Source organism: Monodelphis domestica, chromosome 1 (genome assembly GCF_027887165.1).
Source record: "Monodelphis domestica isolate mMonDom1 chromosome 1, mMonDom1.pri, whole genome shotgun sequence".
NCBI classification, from domain to species: Eukaryota; Metazoa; Chordata; class Mammalia; order Didelphimorphia; family Didelphidae; genus Monodelphis; species Monodelphis domestica.
This window is the reverse complement of record NC_077227.1, coordinates 7718854-7742241: the sequence shown is the minus strand read 5'-3', so window position 1 is coordinate 7742241 and position 23388 is coordinate 7718854. Positions and strand designations below refer to the sequence as shown.

At 54.8% G+C, this 23388-nt stretch overlaps 1 protein-coding gene across 1 annotated transcript in view; it reads left to right on the top strand.

Moving 5' to 3' along the window:
- The first annotated feature begins 421 nt into the window (after positions 1-421).
- The window catches only part of LOC103102080 (dedicator of cytokinesis protein 1-like), a 138445-nt gene continuing 115478 nt past the window's right edge, over positions 422-23388 (top strand). Inside the window, exon 1 of the mRNA XM_056815042.1 lies at positions 422-1072. Within this exon, the coding sequence (XP_056671020.1) occupies positions 1027-1072 (46 nt within the window). The 5' untranslated portion in view covers positions 422-1026. The remainder of the gene's footprint in view (positions 1073-23388) is intronic.

Here is a 23388-nt window from a genome sequence, read left to right as displayed (position 1 = left end):
TGCTTTGGACAGTGCAGGCTTGGTGACCCTGGGCCAGTCCTTGGCCTCTGTGCTTCCCAGCTGGCCGGTAGCAGTCTTCATATAGATGCTCCTGATGTCACGGAAGCCTCAGGCAGGAACTGGGCTTCCAGGTTGGTTTGGATCTTTAGATCTCCCTTTGCCAGCTGGCCTCAGTTTCCCCTCCTGTCACAGCTGGGAAGGGCCTGGTTTGGCGGGAGTGCAGCAGCAGTGCCCCCGCGCCCCTCTTTGCACTTTCCAGCCCCAAAGAGCTGCGCTTCCTGCTGGCGGTCTCCATCGCAGCTTACTGTTTAAGTCAGCGGCTTGGTAGTAGTTTGGACAGTTTGGACGCCCAGAAAGGGAGGCGGGGACACGGGGGCGGGGGAGGGACGGCTGCCGCCTGGGTGGGGGATCCTCTCTCGGAGGGGCGGCTCACATTCCGTCCCACGGCGGCCAAATGAGGGTTCGTCTCTTTTTTGGCGTCGGTCCATGTTGGGGAAGGGGCTGACATCGCTGCCTAAGGGGCCCTAGCAGAGGGGCTGAGGGGGCACTCCGCCAAATTCAGACGGGCGGGGGACCTCCTTTCTCCGCTAGGGGTCCGTTTCTTCTATAAAAATTGGGGGGGGGCTGGCCTAGGGGACCCCCGAGTCCCTGGCAAACCTGACAAGTAGAGAGACGTTCCCGCTCCCTCGCTCCCTCCTCTGGCCTCAGTTTCCATCTCGGACGGGGCCCCTCCTCAGGAGCTGGGACTCTGCCCGCATCGGTTTTCCGTTGGGCGGGGGCGGCCGGACTCAGTTTCCCCTCCCAGCCAGCCCAGCCCCGCCGCCCCGGGCTGCCCAGACTCCGCCCGCTGCCCGCCGCCGGCCCGGCCCCCGTGACGCCGCCTCCGCCCCAAACTTTTTCCTGCCCATCCCGGCGCGGCCGGCCAGGAATGGAAAATGGCGGCCTAGGAGCGGACCCCGTCGCCGGCCGGCCCGTGCCCACCCCCCGCCTATCCGGCTGCTCCGGCTATCCGAAGCCCCGCGCACCATGAGCCGCTGGGTGCCCACCAAGCGCGAGGAGAAATACGGAGTCGGTGAGTGAGGGAGCGGCTCCGGTCCCCCGCACCCCTTGCGCCCCCCAATCGCCCGTCTCAGGCCGGGGGAGCCGCCGCTGCCCGCCTGCCCCTCGCCGAACTTCCCGCCCGGCCCACTGCCCCCGGCCCGCCCCGGCCCAAACTTCCCGGCTCGGCCCGGTCTGGTCCGCCCCGCCCGGGACCCGCCCCCGGAGCCGGACCCCGAGTCGGACCCCGGGCCCCGCGGGGCGGCAGCGGAGCCAGAGAAGGGGGTGCTGGCGGAGGGGGCAGAGAGAGAGTCAGGGGGCGCCCCCTCCGCCGCGGGCGCGCTCCCCTCCCCCCTTCCTCCGTCCCTCTTTCTCCCTCCCGCCCGGAGCCTGTTGCTACTACTCGGGAGGAGGGGGGAGGGGGAGAGGGGGCCGGGTCGCCGCGGGGCGCCCACGTTTCCGCTCCGGAGCTCCTGGGCCGGGCAGCTACCCCCCTCCCCACCCGCCTTGCCCTCAGCCCCCTTCCCCGCCGGACCCCCCACCCCCACCCCACCCCCTTCCCAACCCCACCCCCAGCCCGGGCTGGCCCGCCAAGCCGAGCCCGCAGCCGCCGCTGCGCAGCCCACGTGTCCAGCCGCCCGCCACCGCTCCCTCCTGCCCAAGTTGCCCGGCCCGCGCAGACTTCCCTGGGCACACTCTGCCCCGCTGGGCGTTGAGCCTGGCACCGCCGCTTGGGGGGCTGGCCGGAGCGGAGCCTCGCGCCCCTCCCCCTTGGCACAGGGTGCCCCCGCCTCGGCCCGCGCTTGGATCCCTTCGCCGCTTTCACCTCGCAGCAGCCCCCTCCCCTCCCCCCCCAGAGCCGGCCCAACGGGCACCCTCCCAGAAGCCCCTGCTGCTCTCCGCGCCCCTCCCCCATTTGGGGGCGCCTGCTTGGGTGGCCCGGCCAGGGGGCACCCAGAACTCCTCCTGGCCTGGGCTGAGGGGAGCAGCCTTGCCAGGCACTGGACCGTCCAGAGCTTCTGGACCTGCAGACCCCTGCGTGGGAGTCCAGGGGACCTTGGCCAGGCCAGTGGCCCCTTCTTCCTCCTGGGCCCGGTGACCTCATGCTGGCCTCAGCCCCCCCCCCCCCTGCCCGGAGGGGAGAGGGACCCCCAAGGGCCCCCTCCACTGCGGTCACCCTGGCTCATCCATCCTCCCTCTGAGCCTCAGTCTCCTCATCTGTAAAGTGGGCATTACCTTGCCAGGACGGGGCAGCGAGGGGGGCTTCCCTGGCCTCCCCCTCCTCCCCTTCAGCCGCCCAGACTCCCTCCCCACCTCCTGTTCCTTCCTTCAGGGTCTGTCTGGGCCCTTTTGTCCGACTCCTCCCACCCGTCTCCCACCTCTGGGCCTTTGTCCTGGCCTTCCAAGGAGGCCTGTTCTGACCCCTGTCCAGCAGGCATTTCCTGTGCCTGGCCTGGCCCAGCATCTAGCACCCCAGGGAGCTCCTCATTTCTAGTGGGGGGGAGCATGAGAGACCCCAAGGGGCCCCTGGGGGGGGCCGGGGTGAGGGGGGGACAGCAGCACCAGAAGGCTCTCCCCGGCCACGTTCCTCATCTGTAGAATGGGCACGGCGATAGCATGAGGACAAAATGGGACAAAAGCACCTGAAGGTGCCGTGTCCAGCCAGTCGGGGGACCCAGGGGAGCGGAGGCAGGAGGAGGGGGTCAGGCAGGGGATGCCAAGAGACTGGCCGCAGCCCTGGGACGGGCCCCTCGAGAGGCCTGCTGGGTGATTGTGGAGAGGGAGCCGGGCCAGTAGACCTGAGCTCCGGGTTCCAGTGTGGCCTCAGACATGTCCCTGCTGTGTGACCCTGGACCAGTCACTTCCCCCATTGTTCTAGGACAGGGTCTGGGCTTGCAGAGGCCATGCCAGAGCGGGCGCTCTCCCTCCTTCCAGGTGGGAGGAAGCCCAGGAAAGAGGCTCAAAAGGAGCCTGGAATGGGCCCAGGAGAGGTCCGAGACACTCGAGGCTGTTGAGAGGCTCTCTGGAGGCCGGGCTCCTGACCCAGAGCCACTGGATCCAGTCCTGATGAAGACCCGGCCTGTGGGTGGCCCTCGCCAGCATTTAGTGCTGCAGCCTCATTGGTGGAAATAGAATTGAGTCCATTTGTCTGGAGCCATGTGAGGGAACATGCTTTGAGCCCTTGATTTGGAGGCCGAAGACCTGAGTTTGAATCTCTGCTCTTCCACTCAGTGCCCATCCCTTGGCCCCCTCCCTTTCCTCCTATAGGAAACTGGACCCTGCCTTCACAGACTGTAATCTGCTGGGGGAGATCCTCAGGCTTGATCCGAGGCGCCCACAGAGAATGGGGGCCACCCAGCGGCCAGACAGCCTCGGAAGGCCTCCCTGCATGATGGGTCACTTCAGTGGAGGCTGGAAGAAAATGGAGGCCTCAGAGATGGTTCTGGATCTGGGCACTGGTTCAGGGCACAAGAGCCGGATCGTCCTCCCCTGGCAGGACCCTTGAACATGGAGTGGATGACAGGGAGCCCCACTTGGAGAGAGACCAGAAGCCCCAGCCACAACCCCTCAGTAGAGGACTGTTAAACCAAATTGTACTGGGAGGATCAAAATGGCAGCTTGGAAGGAGAAGGGACATCGTTCCACGTTCCTTCTGTCAGAGACATCTTTCACGTTGTCCAAAGTAAAAGAAAATGCAGTTGGGGCCTGTATTCAAAAGGGAGGCCAAGAAAGGAGGCTGTCCTCACAGTGTGTGATGACGTTGGGGGCTTCCCTCACCAAGTGCTCTGAATTAAAAGAGGAATTTCTAAAATCGGACGAGCCCCCCCCAAAGAATCCTCCTCAACATTCATGGAGGAGCCTTCCAGGGCCCAGGCTCCTCTATAGCCGTGCCAAGTGGCCTTCCTTTTGGGCCTCAGTTTCTTTTAGGTTGGCCTGGATGACTGCAAAAACTGCTTTTTACTAAATGCTTTGCTGGGCTGACACGGTCCCTTCCTGCTTGACCCTGGCCCAGTCACTTCCCTGCTCTGCGTGCCTCAATTTCTTCTGTAAAGTGGAGAAAATGACAGCCCGAGGGATGCTGCAAGACTCCAAAAGCCAGGATGTTAGTAAAGTGTTCCTTCCTTCCTTCCTTCCCTTCCTTTTTTCCTCCTTTCCCTCCCTCCCTTCTCTCTCTCCCTCCTTCCTTCCTTTCTCCCTCCCTCTCTTCCTTTTTTCCTTCTTTCCCTCCCTCCTTCCTTCCTTCTCTCTCTCCCTCCTTCCTTCCTTTCTCCCTCCTTCCTTTCTCCCTCATCCTCTCACTCTATTTTTGTCTCTTCCTTCCTCTCTTTCTCTCTTGCCCTCATTCTTTCCCTTCTCTGTTTCTCTGCCCCCCTTTTCTGTTTGAACAGTCAAGGCTGTGTAAAGCACCCCCCCATCATGTATTGGGGTTCTGCGTCCCTGCGCTGAGTGCACTACATCACGGGATGTAGTACAGAAGGGAAAGGTTAGGATCTGGGGGCAAAGGAGAAGAAATAAAAGAGGGGGTTCCAGGAAGTGGGCTCTCTCTTTCCCTTGCATGTGGCAGTGGAGGACTGCAGCTGAGAGCTTTTATGGTGCCAAGCATTGGTTTCAAAGCACAAAAGCAGTAAGGGCTAGGCAGCTGGGGCTAAGTGACTTGCCCAAGGTCTGAGGCCAAATTTGAACCCAGGACCTCCTGTCCCTCCACAGAGCCACTAGGCTGCCCCACTAACTGGTTTTTAATAACTGTCTCCTTGTCTGCCTTCTTTGCCAAATAAGGAGGCTGGGGAGGCCGTTGAGGAGGGGGCTGGCTGCTGGCGCCACTGGGACGAATGGTCCCCAGCCTAGGAAAGAGCTTCTGATGAGCTGTTCCCACTGAGCCCTCAAGTTCACCTCTTGCTCTTGCTGATGCTCAGGAGAGTCAGAGGAAGGCCCTGCCAGAGGAGGGAATTGAGGCCCCAAGAGGGGACTGACTTGCCCAGAGCACTACAGGAAATAAGCTGAGCTGGATTTGAACCCAGGTCTGTTGCCACTGGTTCCTGGGAAGGGGTCCTAGGCTGCCCGCCAGGCTTGACCCCTGTGCCGCTCTGCTGAGTGACCAGTGCCCCCGAGGGCCTGAGGATGCACCTTGGATAGATCTTACTTCCCAAAGGCCAGTCCAGGGTTGCAGAGGCTCCTGCCTAGAGAACAGGCTGGCTGCTCACGGTGCAGCAAATGCCCTGCTTTGGCCAAAGCCACTCTGGAAGCCCACTGGTGAGAGACTGGTGGCCGGCCCGGTCTGCTTCCAAGAGACGATGCCATCGGCCTCGAGTTGCCTCTTTAGACTAGGCGTCCCACAGGCAGTGTTCAAATTCGCCTCCTTTGGGATGGCATCTCCGTGGGGAGCCTGTGGAGGACCAAGGCTGGGGCCCTCCCTTTTGAGGGGTTGGAGGGGGCACTGGAGAAGTCCTTTCAGGCCCCGAGGGGCAGAAGTGCCAAGGAGGGGTGCAGCCAGGGAGGAAACTCGGTGACTGCTGCCCAGTGCCAGCCCCACACCGTGTGGGGCATCTTTACTTGCTCAAGATTCCTGTAAATGCTATGGGGGGGGGGGGAGGGAACTAAATTGCCAGGGGGAAGAACTGGCATGGATTCAGAATAATGCTAGTAAAATTTTGTAGGGTAATGGTGCCCAAAGGGCAGAATATAGTATTAATATTTCATTTGATCCACAGTAAAGGAAAGGGACCTGAGTTCAAATCCTACATTTAATACTTAGTGTGTATGACTTTAGGAAAGCCTTTTAGCCTCCCTCTGCCTCAGTTTCTTCATTTGTAAAATGAAGGAGTTGGACTAGAGGCTATTGAGGTCTCTTCTAATCCTAGAGGTTAAGTTTTCATAGCCTTCCCCATCAATTTAACCCATCCCCCATGGCAGAAATGAGGAGTCAAGAAAAGGGAGATTTGCAGATTAAATGGCCTTATGTCATTCCCATCCATTAGAATGTAAGCTCTGTGAAGGCAGGGCTATGTGTTTGTTTATAAAATACTTACCTTCTCTCTTAGAATTAATGCTGCAGAGGAGCCAGAGAGGTTAGGCAGAAGGGGGTAAGTGACTTGCCCAGGGCCACACAGGGCCGTGCTATTTATTTCATTTTTGCCTGTTTTGGCAGGTAGTTAACCATGAGCATTTTTACCCTGGCACTGTCCTTAGTACCAGGATACAAAGAAATCAGAAGCACCGTCCCTGCCCTCCAGTTCACCTATTGGGAGAGATAATCTGCACATCCTCCATATATGCCATGTAAACAGAGCATCATTTCCAAGGGAAAGAGCTGGCACCCTTGAGGCCATCCTACTGGTCTGACCATTGTCTCCTTTGTAGGATTTCTATCTGGGTCAGACCCACTTCCTTGGGGCGTCCCAAGGGCTCTGACTCTTCTCTTCTTCTATACTGGTTTGCTCCCATCTATGCCCATGATTCCATGCCCTCTCTTGCCATTACTCAGAAACCTCTACTTCAGAGTTTCAGAGCCTTCTGGTCATCACTGTGTGATGCATGGCCCTCTGTCATTCATCACAGATATTGTAGCTATGGATGTGGTCCTCTGTCATTCTTAGATATCATAGTATGAACTTGGTCCTCTGCCATTCTTAGATATCTTAGCAATGGATGTGGTCCTCTGTCATCCATGGATATCATGGCAATGGATGTGGTCCTCTGTCATCATCCATGGATATCATAGCGATGGCTGTGGTCCTCTGTCATCCACAGATATAGTGATGGACATAGTCCTCTGTCATTCATAGATATTATAGCGATGGCTGTGGTCCTCTGTCATCCACAGATATAGTGATGGACATAGTCCTCTGTCATTCATAGATATTATAGCGATGGCTGTGGTCCTCTGTCATCCATGGATATCATGGCAATGGATGTGGTCCTCTGTTGTCATCCATGGAAACCATAGTGATGGATGTGGTCTTCTGTTGTCATCCATGGATATCATAGTGATGGATGTGGTCCTCTGCCATTCTTAGATATTACAGCAATGGATATGGTCCTCTGCCATTCTTAGATGATATAGCAATGGGCATGGTCCTCTAGCATTCATATATATCATAGTTTAGCTGTAAGAGGATGCTGGATGAGGACTTCATCCCTCCTCACACCAGGACCCTGGGCATCACAGATCCCAGTAATTTTCTCCTTCCTTGATTTTGGCTTGGGTTTTTGATGTGGGATTGAGATGTAACAACTGTTCATTGTACAAACACAGATCAGCTTTGTGAGTCCCAGGAAGTGAGATCCTTCCTTGACATCATAAGGCCACAGCCAAGGATCAAGAAAAAACAAAAATGGAACCTTTTCTTTGCCCATAAATCATCCACCAGAGTCAAGTATCCCTCCCTCCTCACCAGGGGTTATTTTTAGAAGATCATTGATGTGGAGGATGTCCGGGTCTACATCTGTCATCCATTTCCTCTCCTGCCCCCACTCTGTGTACAGGCAAATTGAGTGGGATGTATGGATGGAGCCTCGGCCTGCTGACCTGCACAGGAAGATGGGGAGATTCCTGCCTCCGGATGTCTTGTCCTGCCAGGATATGGGGTAGGAACATGGAGAACCAGCAGCTGACCACCGGAGCTACTGGGACAGATGACACAGACTTAGAGCTGGAAAAGGTCTGAGGAATGACTCACGGTAGAGGCTCTGAAACTGAGTCTTGGTGATGCAAAGTGGCAGAGACTTGGTCACTGGCTTCCCCGGCTTCCTCCTCCTGCTCCTACCAGCTTTCTTAGAGTGGCGATTTCTGCGACATGTGGTTGTTCCAGATGGCTGCCAAGGTCTTTTCCAACTCTGGAGTTCCGGGGCCCCACCTTCTTGGTGTTTATTTTAAGGTGGGCACCCATCAGGAGGTCCATGGTTTGATTCCTGGATGGATGCAGCCCAGCTGCCACCTCTGTCTTCAGGGGTTCCCATCGTTGACTGACATTATCAGCCTTCTCTCAGTGCACACCCAGCCCATTGAGGGTCCCAACTCTGAGTCGGTCCCTGGCATGGCAGTCAGCTAGCATTTATTAGGCACCTCCAGTGTTCTAAGCATCCTGGAGACAAAAGACAAAATGCAAACTGTTAAAATAAAGATAGATGAAGACAAACTTGCAAAAGACTTTGAGGAAAAAGCATGCAAGAATCTTGTGGAAGAGACTGTTTGCAAAGGCAGCTGACCGCACGCCTGGAACCATTTGGGGTCTCATTCTGGAATGAGAAGGAAGGTTAAGTGAGAGAACAGACTGTCATAGGGGGTCCTTTTGCCCGGGGACACTGTGAATGGGAGACAGGAACTTCCTGTGGCCATTTTGATGGGTTACAAGGGGGTTTGGCTGAGCTCGGACCTCCCTGAAGAGATCCAGTAATCCATGGACTCTATCCCTGATCCCAACCCTCATCCTCATCCCGTCTTAGTGCCGAGACCCGGTTCCTGGAGATTTCATCGGCATGAGAGAAGCTACCTGGATAGAATCTGTCTGCCATACTCTGAACCAGATCATGCTTGGCTTAAGCCTGTTGGCTTCTCGCTAAACCTTGTAATCTGAACTACATTCTCAATTTGTGGACCAGCTAGTCAGATGGTAGTTAGCTAGAAGGGTTTCGGCAGATAGAGAGAGTACAGAGAGTAGCCCAACGGTGTTGGGACCAAGCAGGTCCTTGCGGACCAGTGCCCGAGTGGGAGGAGGTAGACCCGGTAGCTTAGGGCACTCCTTTCCCCTGGTCCACTACCGCTCCTGCTATTTCTAGAGTAAACATCATTTATTTGAATAACATCAAACCGCAGTCAGATTTTTGTCAAACTGCAATGTAAAAATTAAAATTGATGTACAATAATTTCAAATATATTTTATAAGATTTATTAATAATCACTAGAAGTAACAAAATTCAACCACGTGCCCATGGCCAACTGACCTGCTCCAACAGCCCGCTCTACCAGTGTCCAGGACCCTGGGCCTACAGACAGGCTAGAACCATAGTTTGGGTCAGCACTGATCCACACCTAAACCCACACTAAGTTACCTCCTTTTAACCACCAGGGCCTCTGCTTTCCTGGAGCCCAAACCCACCTCCATGCCCTGAGGGGTGGTCGGAGACCTAAAAGGAAGGCCCATGGGGCTGTTTTCTCCACATGCATGTTAGGATTTCATTTGGTTGGTTTGAACCAAAGATGATGCTTGGAGGCATCTAGGCTGCACAGTGGTTAGAGCCCTAAAGCCAGCATCAGGAATGCCCCAGTTCATATCCCGGCCCAGATACTCACTGACTCAGCTGGAAAATGGGTTTGATAATGGCACACATCTCCCACAGTTGAAATAAGGATCAAGTAGATTCATTTTTGTAGAGCTCTTTGCAAATCTAACTTATGCTGCTGAATAGCGATTGAAGGAGCATCCCAGCGTTTTTGTGGCGTCTTTCTTACCTCCACCTTTTTGCTTTTGTTTTCTTTCTCGATCTCGTACGTGGGCCTTCATCCCTACCAGGCCCAAGTCCTGGATGGAGGGAGCTGGGTGGGGCCAGCGGGTTCTGATGGTGCTGGGCTGTTGGGCAGGTAGTGTGGGGTCCTGAAGAGATTCTGTTTGGCCATTGCCTCTCTGGTGCCTGGTACCCAAGGCTTGGCACATGGGACAGAGAGTGCTTGTTGATGCTTTAGCCAGTGTAGGCATTGCCTCCCAAAGGGACCCCCAGCTTCTGATAGCACAGCCTAGCAAGAAGTGGAGCGTCTGCTTGTTTTCCTCCCAAGGACAGAAGCCTGATGCTTCCTTTAGTGGACTCGTCTCTTCTATGTTCCTATCCAGCCAACCTGGGCAGCTCCGTTCCTCAATTGTGCCACATGTCCTTTGGCTCATGATGTACTAGAAATGCCCTCCCTCCCACTCCCTTCTTACCCGTCCAAGTGAGTTCAGTCCCCTGGGAGGCCATCTTGGATCCATTTTCCTTTTCCATCTCAGAAAACACTTTGTCTGAGGTCTGCTTCTCAGACAGTGTTGTGTATTAGAATCTTTTGTGACGGGGTCTTGCCTGCCAATACTGCCTTGTCCTCATGGGTGTTCCAGTGGGGAGAGTGCTGTTTTTAGAGGGAGGCAAAGACCAGAACCTCCATGACCTTAGAGTGGCCTCAGTTTCCCCAGCCATAAAATGAGAGGGTTGGATGTGACCTCTTGGGTCCCATCTATGAACCTTTGAACCTCAAAGAAATGTTTCCTTGGACCCATCTCTTCCTACTTATCTTCCAGGGGACAGTGTGGCCTTGTCTCTGCTTCCCATGTGTTTTATCCATCCTTCTATATGCTGGCTTTGCTCTTAGCATGAGCTTCCTGGAGAAAGGGGGCTCTTGGAGACAGTTTGGCTTTCTGTACATCAGTGTATAACAACAGACTGAAAACAACTGAAATTCCCTGTGGCTTTTGTTCTGGCCTGATTTGGCACTCTGTGTATTGAATGTTGTTCTCCATGCCTAGACAGTGCTCTCTCCTCTCTTCTGTCTTCTGGAGCCCCTCTCTGCCCTCTGGAGCCCCCCTCTCCCCTCTTCTGCCTCCTGGAGCCCCTCTTTCCTCTCTTATGCCTCCTGGAGCCCCTCTCTCTCCTGCCTCCTGGAGCCCCTCTCTCTCCTCTTCTGCCTCCTGGAGCCCCTCTCTCCTCTTTTCTGCCTCCCAGAACCCCTCTCTCCCCTCTTCTGCCTTCTGGGGCCCCTCACTCCCTTCTCTCTTGGCCAGAAAGAAGCCTTTTCTGATTCACTGGCCATTGTTTTGGGCTTGGGTCTATATGGACATTTCTCTGTGGAGGTTCTCCAAACTCCCTTCCTTCAGGAGGGCTCCTGGAGGCCAGGGATCATTTCATTTTGATCCGGCATATAGTAGGCGTTTAATAAATGTTTGCTGAATTGAACTGGGAATCAAAAAATAGGTCAGGTTGTTGCCTTCTTTCTCTAAATATTTTAGTACATCTTCTTCAGGCCCAGTTATATCCCATCCTGCCCCCCCTCCCCCATATCCAGAGAGCTAGCCCTTTACAAATTGTGTGCTGGTTCCAAGGCAGAAGAGCCTAAGGGATAGCAGTGAGGGTGACGTGACTTGCCCAGGGCCACCCAGCTAGGAAGTGTCTGAGCCCAGATTTGGATCCCCCCTCCCCCTTCTCTAGGCCCGGCACTCTAACCACTGAACGGCCCAACTGTCACTCCCCACCCCCACCCCTTAAAGATTATTTTTTTTTTACAAAGAATGAAAGAGGAAAAACAGGTCAGCCAAAGTAGTCATGCCATCAGCCAAGTGCCCAGGCGAATGCAGCACCCCTCAGCAGGGCGCCCTCGGCACAGAGGCCAGAGGCCCATCCTCTCCCCTCTGACAGCCCAGCTTGGCTCCTGCCATCCGGTTTGGGGTTTCCATTCTTTCCATCAGGCTGAATGAAGGCCCCAGAAGAGGAAAGTGATGCCTGGCCTGAGGTCGGGGAGCTGCCCCAGAAACCCACCCAACCCAGGCCGGCCAGGCTTAAAGTTCCTCCTCAGCAGGCTCTCTGTGCCGCTGTGGGGGGTTGGGGGGGCCTTCGAAGCGCAATGATGCGGGCCTGAGCCTTGGTGGTGACCAATGGGGGGCCCTGCCACGAGGCCGGCCCGAGGGCGTCTAAGAGTCGCTGAACCCTCTGGGCATAAACCTCCCGGGATTAGAGGCTCTATTTCCGCTGGAAGCAATGGAAAGGCCCGCCCGAGGCGACCTCACAGCGGGTTAAGAAGGGAGCCCTCAGCGGCCCATTATGGTGGCTTTTCAATGAACTTACTCTCTTTGTACGGTGGTGGGGGCCGGGGGCCGTTCGGCACCCGCTGGATTCGGCTCCGGCCTGGATGCTCTTGGGCCTCGGCTCCGGCCTCCCCTGTAGGAAAGCCCGCGGCTTCCTCTCCCAGCATCCTCTGGGAGGTGTGCCGAGAGCTCAGAGCCCCAAACAGGCCAGCCCCGAGGCGGGCCAGGCCGGGCACCCACACGGGCCTCAGAGTTCCTCCTCTTCCAAACGAAGGCAGGTGGGCGATCCCGGCTCCTTCCCTGAGCGCGGCACTCGAGGTTCGCTGGAGGGAGCCCCGGGCGGGTTCCGCCTTTCCTATTAGACGGGATCCGTTTTATGGCTGCTTCTCATCTCGCGAGAGGACGATGACCCCATTTCTGTCGCCCTTCCCAGGGTCCCGCAGGATATCTCGCGGGACTGAAGAGGCCGAGGAAATGAGCTGAATCGAGGCACAGTGACCGACGACTCCTGCCCACCCCCCAGCGCCCCTCCCTTTCCCAGCGTGCCCCTCCCCCCAGCCTCTCCTGGAGAGCCGCCCCTCAAGACCAGGACGCAGGAGAAAGGCCAGATGGGGGAAGGGCACCTCCACTACAGGGAGGGCCGGCGGGGCCTTTGCCCGTCGCCACCCGTCCCAGGCTGGGCCGAGGGCAGGCTGTCCCCCTGACCGTGTCTCCCGCTTCCTTGTCCTGGTCCCAGCTCTCTGCCTCCGCGGGGCTAGGGGCGCCCCCTGGCTTCCAGGCCTTCAACTGTTCTTCCCATTCAGTCGCTGCATCGCCTTGCACCCGTACTAACAAGCTAGACTTGCATCTAGCTGCTGCTTTCTTGAGGCTGGATTGGAACCCAGCTCTTCCTGACTGCTGTCAGCAGCAGCCCCTGGGGGTCTGGGAAGGGCTCCACCAGCCCTGTGCCGCCAGCCCGCAGTGTGGCCCTTCCTGTGCCATCCTCGTGGGGGGGGTGCTGAGGCCGAAATGAGGCCCCTTCGTTCCCCCCCCCCCCCCCCCTTTGCGGAAATCTCGGTGTTCCCTAAAAGTCAGCTCTTGGCTGGAATCGGAGGCCCGTGTGCTGGGGGGGAGGGGGGGCAGGGCTCGAGGAAGGCCCTTGTCTGCTCCCTGCCCTGGGGCCCTCCTTCTAGTCTCAGGAGACAGCCAGCAGGGAGACAGAAAAGATGATTTGGGGGTCTGCTGTCAACATCTAAGGGGAAGAGAAGGAAGGCCTGGGGGAGCTGAAGGGACTTCACAGGGTGTCTGGAGGTCTGTCCTTTCATAGAACAGATGAAGAAACTGAGGCATGAGAGAGGAGCCTAGGGAGACCTGGCAGAGGTTTGGGAGCATTTAGAGCTGGAAGGAGCCATGGAGGAGGCCGGGAGAGCAGTGGGAACGGAGTTCAAATCCTGCCACTGGTCATTCCTCCTGTGACAAGCCATTTTCCCTAGGCCTCCGTTTCCTCTTGTGTAAAATGAGTGGTTTGGATTGGCTCCCCCCAAGAAGTCCGGCATCTTTCCTTCAGGCCCCCATGAGGATCGGCCCTGGGCTCTTCCCTTTAGAGGGCCTGTGACTCCCAGGAGGATCATCATCCTCATCCAGTCAACATTTACCCGGTGCCAAGGGCTTTCCACTTATTATCTCATTCAGTCCTTTACCCCAAGCCCGGAAGGTAGAGGCTATGATTATTCTCATTGAGGTAAATGACTCCTCCAGGATCCCACAGCAAGGATGTGTCTGAGGCTGGGTTTGAACCCAGGACTTTTCATCTCCAGGCTTGGCTCTCTCTGCTCCCAGCGTGTGGCTGGCCTGCTGGTTCACGGGTGGCTTGTCCGCAGGCTTTCTGGATTTGAGCTTCCCCCCAGGGCGGCAGAGACACCTGGAGGGGGCGGTTCTAGGAACAGACCAGGGCAGGGTCTCAGGTGCACCCCAAAGGCCTGGCCTGGCCCTCTGGTTCCCAGCGTGCTCCCTCCTGGGCTGTTGCTGATGCTTTGGGGGCTGATGGGGGGCCCCTAGGGGTGTCACACCTTCTCCAGAGCCTGGGCGGCCCCCCTTGGCTTAGCCCAGACTGCAGAGAAATGGCTTTGCGCTGGGGCAGCCTGGCCTGGGGCCAGAAGGCTTGAGGGATTGAGTCTAGACAGGGATGATGGTGACGTCTTCTGTCCCTTCTCCTTCCCGGGGTTTGCTCCGGCTGCTCCCTCTCCAGGGCTATTTCTCATCCGCCTCTTGGCCTGAGGACGCTGAGAAGGAGAGGAAGCGAGAAGGATCCAGGAATCGATCTTGAAGCCAGACCAAGAGGTGCGGCCCCTCCCCTCCCCAGGGCGTCCATCATCGCCGGCGACAGCTTCCTCCACAAGAGTGGGAATGGACGCCCCCCCCCATTACCCGGTGCTAAACGCGCTTCTCTTCCCCATTCCCCCAGACAGAGTCTGGCCTCTTCCCCAGAGGCTGCTCCCAGGTGGAGGTTAAGGAACGATGGCTGGGAGAAGTGCTGGACGCCTGAGGAGCCCTTGTCAGGCCTGGTCTGGAAGGTCAGGCTATGTTGTGTGGCATTTAAAAGAGTTGAAGATTGGTCGCCATAAACTTATATTTAAAAGAGTGGATGCCTTAAACTGTAAGAGTTAAAATGGTCGAGGTTATAAACTGTAGTGAGTAAAATAGTGGAAGATATAAATTGTAGTAGATATAAGAGTGGGTGAGTAAATTGTGACCGCAGGAAATATGTTTCACTACAGTGTCTTGTTTTAAAATCAAATATAAGGTGGTTGCCAGGGAAATATTCCCAATTATGAATATACCCAAGTCAACTGGGTTTTATAGAGAATTTAACTAATAATACAATGAGGAATTAAAGAAAGAGAGAGAGTAAGAAAGGAATAAGTATGAAGGGCCTTGAGCCAACATGGCCTAGACCTGAGTCTTAAGAGAGAGAGATCAGTCAGTCCTTAATCACTCACCACAAGATCTGTCCAAGCTCAAGGATTCTAGTGACACCAGGCCAGCTCCATCTCAGCTGCTTTTACCAGCTCAATCCTGAATCTGAATGTTCCGACTGTCTCCGAGAGAGTCCCTTCAAGGCAGCTTTTCCCAGCTGACTCTTTTTTTTACTCAGATTTCTCATCTCCTTATATAGGGCATTTTCTCCTTTGTCCTAATTTCTTGTCCTAAATTGTCCTTGTCCTAAATTCTTACATCCACCAATCACAGTAGACGTTTTTCAAAGGACTGGCCATTCTGAATTCACATTTTGTTATCACCTTCTTAATTCACATCTTGCTCTCACCTTTTCTGGGTAGACTAAAACTTCTGAGTAATTCACATCAGGAAAGCTCTGAGTAAGTTCTCAAGTTCACAAGTATAAAGCCTGGCCTTTATAGGTACTTAGCACCCCTTTCTAAAAATAGGCATGGCTTAAGTATGGGTTTAAGTACTTTCATTGTTCAGCAAGGAGTTTTCTCCCCTAAAGCAGTCTTAAGTAGGGGTGGAGGAGAGGTCCTCCCATTTCTGATCTAAGGAGAGTTCTCACTTTCCAAATGGGGAATGTCCCAGTAGGGAATTGTTCCAATGGAGAATTCCCCAATGGGGAATTTTTTTAACATTCACAAGTCTGAGAAATTTCAAGATTCACAGTTGGGGGGGGCACCTTCTTCCCTTCAGGCCTCATTTTGTCCTTGGGGGCCCCGCAGAGCGGATCCTTCCCCCGTGGTCCTTGGCCCCTGGATCTTCTCTTCTCTTACCCAGAGGCTCTTCGGGTGGGATCTTCTGCAGTCTGCACCAATCTTCGTCTTTGCTTGTCATGCTCCTTCTGTTCCTCGATGTTGTCCCTGCAGCGTCTGCGGACACTCAGCGCCCGTTTGCTTCTATCATTTATTGGGGAGCAACTTCTGTCAGTCAGGTCTGTCAGGAAGCGTTTATTAAGCGCCGACTCTGTGCCAGGCACCTCTCCGTGGGGAAATGCAGGGAAATGCAGAAGACAGTCCGTGCCCTCGAGGTCCTCGTGGATACACCCCAGATACAGGCAGGACCCATCAGGGTAACCTCGGGAGGAAGGCGCTACGCTTGTGGGAGCCTGGCAAAGACTTTGGACAGAAGGCTGGATGTACCTGGGATGTCCGGGAGCCAGGGAAGTCAAGAGATGGAGGCGAGGGGGGGAGGGGACTGCCAGTGAAGATGCCCGGAGTCAGGCAATGGGGCAGCAAGGAGGCCTGGCACTGGATTGCAGACTCTGGTCCTCTAGATTCCTATAATTGCGTATTGATCTTGGATATTATATCTGCATAAGAGATACTTGATACACTTTCTCTTCTCATTTGACAACTTCTCTTAGTTGCATTAATTTTATTCATGCAAACGTTTTTTGCTTCCATGTCATCAAAATTGTCTTTTTTTCCCCTTTGCCACCTTCCTTTATCCTTTGTTTGAGAAAGGATTTTCCCCTAAGCAGAGCTGCCAAAGGCGCTCGGTCTGGCCTCTTCTAATTTTGTGATGGGATGACCTTTGCATTCAGGCCCCAGCTGCATTCTGGGCCTGTTCTGGCCCATGTGCGGTCCACTGTTGGGTCCACACTGCTTTCTGGTGGATGGCTTTGCCGTTTTCCCAGCAATTCTGATCCAATAGGAAGATCTTTTCTAGGGAGGCTTCAGGTGAGTGAATCCAAGAAAAATCATTTTGGAGACCCTCAACGATGTGCCAGAAGGCAGGACAGTCCTTGTCTCCCCGGCTCTTAGCATCTTGCAGAGGAAGCCAGTGCGTGTGGAGGCTGCTTTGGTCAGGGCGCACCATCCCCAAGTGGTAAATGGATCCCAGGGAATCATCATGTACTTCTGAGGACCGATTCTGGGGGTGGGATTGGGGAGAAGAGAGGGAAAGGCCATCCGTCCCCATGGGGCCTGGCGGGAAGATGGCCGAGGGCAGGGGATGGCCCCGTTGTGGGTTCAGACGTGGCGACCGCTAAAGGGCCGTATTTCAGCGTCCTCTCTGCCAGCGGAAGCCGAGGACCATCAGGCGCTTCTCTTAATCGCTCTTGCAGGAGCCGGGCCTAATAAATTCTGCAAATACCGCAAGATGAGTTTTTAGCTTTATCGAAAACAAATCACGGATAGCTGACCCAGAGCAGTAAATTGGAATGAGAATGAGCAGCGCGCTTACATCGACAGTGGATGGATTTTTTTCCTCCTAAAAGATGGGCATCGACTTTATCTCTTTTTCCACCTGCTGGAAGCCTAACTCTTCGTAGCTGGCTCAATATTCCGCTCGGCACAGCGTGGAAGGAATTGATGGCCTCACATTTTTCCTTTTTTCCTTGTCTACCTGACAGCTTTTATGGCTAGGATTAGATGACCAGAATGACTAAGAATCACCCACCATTCCTTTGAACTTTTGTGGTGGATCACTGTCTACAGTGTCTCAAGATGTGGTAAAAACAATAATAGCATCTACGATGGGCCAGGCACTCTACACAGCCCCTATTTCCTCACTTGGTCCTTATGAGAACTCTGGGAGCTAGCTGCTGTTATTATTCCCATTTTACAGATGAGGAAACTGAGGCAGGTAGCAGTGGGATGACTTGCTCAGGGTCATTCAGCTAGTAAGTGTGTCTGAGGTCCCATCTGAACTCAGGTCTTTGATGCCAGGCCCTGCGCTCGGTGCACTGTGGTGCCGTCTAGTGCCTTTGTGTTATTTGAAAAACGTGGTTATTGATTGTTATCTTCCACACCATGGTAAAAGTCCAAAGATTAAAAATTTTTTTGGTCAGTTACATGTAATAAATTTCAACATAAGTTTATATGATCCAAATTGTCTCCCCCCCCGGAGCTGACCAGCATATTCGTCTGGGTTATACTTGTATTATGACACAAAACCCATTTCCATATTGTTCATTTGGGGGGATCGTCTTATAAAGCCAGAACCCCAGACAAACCAAATGAGCAAGTGAAAAGTTGTGCAGAGATTGTTTTGAAGAGGCTGCCCTCAGACCTTTTGTCACCATCTGTTCAAAGCAAGATGACAGGAAGGCCCTCCAGAGAGGCAAGTGAAGGTAGGGGGGGGGGGCGCCTCCAGTCGCGGCGCTCTTCTCTATGGGAAGGCGGATGTAGAGAGCAGCCACTGAGGCTTGGCCCTCTCACACATGTGTCCCTTGTCCCACGCCATGCCCTTTTGGCACCTCAGGGACGATCACTGGCCCCTCGTCGTCTCCTTTCAACAAGCATCTTTTGAAGGCCTACTGTGGGCAAGGCCCTATACAAAGGAAGATCTCCTTTCCTCTCATTCATGTGTCATCTTTAAACTAATTTTGGGGTTTAATTTCCTGCATTTTTAGCAAATGATCATAGGATCGTAGAATTAGAGCTTGAAGGGACCCCCGGGGCCATTAAGGCCAATTCCCCACCTTCTTAATTAAAACAAAATTGGACTTAAACACGAACATTTTAGCAGAAAAGAATAGAAAAGAGGATTGAATGTGAGACCAGGAACTTCTGTCTCAGGGTTTATGTGAAAGCCAACACGTGGCCACCAGAGTTGCCCATTTGTTGAACACCTTCATGCACTTCACCACGGTCTGTTTTTGGAATGTTTCATTGATGCTGTTTGCTCTTTGGGGGCATCAGTTTTATTACCCACTGACTCCCCTCTACTCCCACCCCACCCCAGATGCCCTGCCGTATCACCAAGCAATAGAGTCAGGCAAGAAGCAGGGGTCCCTGAGCCATGCCCAGACAGGGAAACCTTGTTCTGGACCTCCAACTCATCCCTGCTATACCTTGGGAGCATCAGCATCATCAGTGCTGCCAACATCAGCATCCTCAGCATCTTCAGCATCGTCAGCATCAGCATCAGCCATCTCCAGTCCTCCCAGGCCAGTGCTGGGGAGTCTCGAAGGTGCTGCTTCTCTTTTGTCATCTTTGCCATAAATTGGTTCAGAGTCAGGTGGAGCCTCAGAGTTTCCTTATTTTACCGATGGGGAAACGGAGACCCTGGTTAGGGAAGTGACTTGCCTATAGCCACACAAATGACTAATGGCAGAGCTGGGGTTCAAACCCCTGTCCTCTGACTTCAGATCCAAGACTTTCTCTCTATGCCACACTGCTTCTTGCTATTTTTTTTTAACCCTTACCTTTTGTCTTAGAATCAAGACTGTGCATTGGTTCTAAGGCAGAAAGGTGGTAAGGGCCAGGCAATGGGGAGAAGTGACTTGACCAGGGTCACACAGCTAGGAAGTGTCTGAGGCTACATTGGAACCCAAGACCTCCCATCTTGAGTGAATGAAAGGATGAGAGCTGGTGATGGCTTTGGGAAGTCTGCCATTGTAGTAACTGCCATCAAGGTGATGGAAGCCAGATCTGAATTCACTGGATTCAACTTCAGCTTAGGAAGAGGATGTGTTGGTGGCCCAGCTTTCCTCACCCTCCTTCCCTTCCTTCCTTCCTTCCTTCCTGCCTTCCTTCCTTCCTTCCTTCCTTCCTTCCTTCCTTCCTTCCTTCCTTCCTTCCTTCCTTCCCTTCCCTTCCCTTCCCTTCCCTTCCCTTCCCTTCCCTTCCCTTCCCTTCCCTTTCCTTCCTTCCTTCCTTCCTTCCTTCCTTCCTTCCTTCCTTCCTTCCTTCCTTCCTTCCTTCCTTCCTTCCTTCCTTCCTTCCTTCCTTCCTTCCTTCCTTCCTTCCTTCCTTCCTTCCTTCCTTCCTTCCTTCCTTCCTTCCTTCCTTCCTTCCTTCCTTCCTTCCTTCCTTCCTTCCTTCCTCCCTCCCTCCCTCCCTCCCTCCCTCCCTCCCTCCCTCCCTCCCTCCCTCCCTCCCTCCCTCCCTCCCTCCCTCCCTCCCTCCCTTCCTCTCTTGCTCTTGCTCTCATTCTCTCACTCTCAATTCCTCAATCTCTCACTCTCTCTCGACTGAGGGGCCTCTTTCCTAGCCTCTTGTATTGTATCTCTTCCTGGGCCTGTGTACCATTGTCTGTTCAGTAGAGTCTCTTCCTGGTGGACAAGAACCAGAGTCAGGATAACAGTCACCGCTAAATTTTTATCTTATCAGTAAAGACGAGGAAAGCCCGGGCCATTCCTGGTGTGGTTTTGTAACCAGACCAAGATGGTTCTGTGGAGGATGATTAGATGTAATCGTGAATCCACAGATAGGAAGAAGCCAGCAGAAGGGTAAACAACCCCCAGTGATTGTCAGGTAGAGCGTTTTCTTTGCTCCCCTATTGTGCTGCCTGGGCGTGCTCTGCCACCATTGGCTGAGGCCTCGTCTCGGGTGATGGAAGCCTTTTGCCTTTCTTTCTTTTTCAAAATATCAGTCCTTTCTCCTCCCCTCCGCTGGTGGCAAAGAGGAGCTGTAAAGCCTGGCGGGAGCAGCCGCCAAAGCCGAGCCCATCCGATAGCACATGCAGCATCCTGCCCCCGCAGGCTCCCGTTCCATCATCTGTTCCCAGGAGCCGAGATTATTCATGACAGTGAGCCCGAGTTCAGCTGCTTCTCATGCTGTTTTCATTTTCATTGTCATAGTCATGGCGCAAATTGTTCTCTTGCTTCTTTTTTCTTGACGGGCCTCAGCATTCTTGTAGTCATTGTTGGTTACAGAACCCTCCAGTTCCACTCCATTAATCCCGTGGGGTATTCAGTCCTTCCAACAGAGTCCGCAGGCCATTTCCCAGTCTTTGGTGCTCCCGTATTTGGGTGTCCGAGAGAGTGTTCTTGTCTCCCACATTGGAGCGTCTGCTTGGCAGTGCAATGGCTGGGTGCTCGACTCGTTTTCTGGAAGGCCCTGACGCGCTCGTCTACCCACCCCGTGCTCACGTTTCCAGGTGCGGAATGGGAGGTTCGGCCTCACAGCCAGCCTGGCTTCTCCTAGTTGATCATTTGGATTTCTTCTGAGAATTCCTCATCTGCCATCAGACCATAACAATGGGATCCCATTGGAGCACTTACTTGCTCTCAGGTAGAGTTTGGGACGGTTCTCTGTCTGGATGATGGATGGCTCGGAGGAATGTGCTGGCTAGACTTATTGGGGGCTGATCAGAGCCGGGGTTGGGAATTCCAAGTGTGGAAGATGCTTCCTTGGACGCCGATCAGCCATTTATCTGTAACATTGTCAGAGCTGCCTCGATCTGGCCAGAGCGTATTTCAGTGGCCAAAATGTAGAACCAGAGTTGTAGGAATGTGGCCGTCGTTATTGTTGTTTGGAAGAAAGAGCACAAGAAGAGAAGTTCCTGTCGCAAATAGGATTATTTATTATTAAAGCAGGTGCTTTTCTCTGGAAAGAAGCCCTGTGGACAGCATTTGCCCCGGGTCCGGGTCGCTGTGAGTCTTTCGGAGCATCTGGAATTTTTCCGGAGCATCCGATCGATGTGGATTCTCAGAAGGGAAGCAGTATGATGGGGCAGAGGGAATGCCGCTAGCCTGGGACATGGAAATTGCTTTCCACCCTGGTTTGTCTTTGATTAGCTCTTCCTCTTGGGGCCCCACTGGCCACCCCAACAAGCGAGGAGTCAGTCTGCCAACAAGCATTGATTATGTCCTTAGGATGCCCCAGAAAGAGACAGAAATAAGGCAGTTCTTACCTCGGAACGCTTCCTTTCCCCCAGCTGCAGCCCCTTTTAGGTCTAAAATAGTAGCCTTCTGGTCCTTTTTCTGAAAACAGTCCCTGAGGAACAAGATGACCGGGATGGGGCAGCTAGAGAGAGCACCAGCCTGCAGACAGGAGGTCCCGGCTTCCAGTGGGCCTCAGGTCCTTCTCCGCAGCCCATTGCCTTGCCCTTCCCGCTCGCTAGCCTTGAAACCTCTACTGATTCCGAGAAGTAGGGGCTTCGGGAAGAAGGAGGAGGAGCGCTCTAGGGATTCCCTTCTGCCCCCACCTTGCTCCGGCTTCTCCTGACGCTCTCCTGGAGTGCTGGTGGTCAGTGGTGGGAGTCAGAAGACCTTAAGTCAGCAGAGCGGCAGCGGCCCTTGCTCTTCTCAGCAAATGCTTCAGCTGCGTCAGCGACAAGGGCCATGGCAGAGGGGCCCAGGCTGGCCTGTGCCGGCCTGGCATTCTCTTGGCATCCCCTGAGTGGGCGTTCCATGATTCTGAGGCTGACCCAGCAGAGGGGAGAAAAGCGGAGGAGGAGCCCTTCTGGGGCCCGTCTACACCTCCTGCCGGGCTGGCATCCTCGGGGACCTGGGGGCTCTTAGAGAGCTCCCCCGGCTTTGTTTTCAGCTTGTTGGGCGTTCTGGCTGAGGTCAGTCTGGAAAGCTCCATCCGCACCTGACTGGAACCCCTGAAGCTGCTTCTTGGCTCTGTTTCAGAGCGAACGCGAGAAGTCCAGGTGGTCGTGGGAGGCCCCCCAAGACACGGAGCCTCCCGATGGAGCGTAGCAGAGGCACGGCCTCCCCTTTGCTGTCAGTACACGGCCCCAAACCCCCTTTTAAAGAGAGGGGTAACCGGCGTGCCTAGGGTTTGGGAGAAGCCCGGCTCGGAGGGGGGCTCGGACAGGTCTCCCCCTCGAGGTTCTGGGTTCTCGTGGGCCCGAGGCCATCTGCGTCACTGAGTTAAATTCGGTAAGAGCTGTGCTTAAGAGCGCGCCTCGCTCACCCGGGGCAGCCCCGTGCAGAGGTTCTGGGTCCAAATCTGGCCTTAAGACGCTTCCCAGCTCCCGAACCATCGCCTGCCTCTTGATCTCGTTGGATGCTCCCACCAGGCCTGGGAGAGGCCGAGTGTCTCGGGGTGACAGAGCTGGGAAGTGGCTGAGAGACGGGCCTCTCCTCTGGCACGAAGAAGCGGCGGAGCGGCCCGGAGAGAAGGTCCAGGAGCTCTTGGGCCTACCTCGAGCCTGCCGAGGGGAGCCGCGGCCTCCTTCACTAGTGCCCAGCTCGGCCATGCTGGTGGCAGCCTCCAGGCTTCCAGGGCGCCTCTCCCTCCTCCCTTCAGTCCCTTTTATTGCATTGCTCTCAACGACAAATGCGCCAGAAATGGGGCTCAGAGCGGCCGCCGCTCTCCTTGAGCCGTGCTCTGTTTTATTAGAAGACACTGAAGTCTGCATTGCAACGATGGCGAGTCTCCCGAGGCACCTTGGCAAGAGCAGGGGCAGATTCCCATCTTTTGCACCCTCCGCTTCGGTCGTGGAATCCCTCCTAGGGATCGGGGCCTCGGCCGAAGAGCCGCCAGGGCTATGGAGGCAAGTGACTGGTTCAGGGTCACGCAGTGAGGCCATGCCTTAGGTCCCCTGACTCCAGGCCTGGCTCTCCCGCCACTGTTTTAGCTCAGTGCCCTGAGCCTCTGGACAATCTTGTGAGAGGCAGCTCGAGCATTGGGGGAGGGAAAGGGTGAGCAGAGACCCTCGACTGGTTCACCCGGACCCCTCCTCTTTCACACTTAGCTTTAGAGGCTGCCCAGCTCGGAGCACAGAGGCGGTGCGACCGGAACCCAGGCTTCCGTACCTGCTCTATCACCCTGCCCCGTTTTACAGAGGAGACCACTGCTCTGAGAGTAGAATACTCGGGTCAGAGGTGAGATTTGAACCAACGTCTTCTTGGCCCCAAGACGTCTGTGCTCCCCACAGCGTCACACGTTCAGTTCACTTTTATTGTCTGCTGGTCCCATGGGTG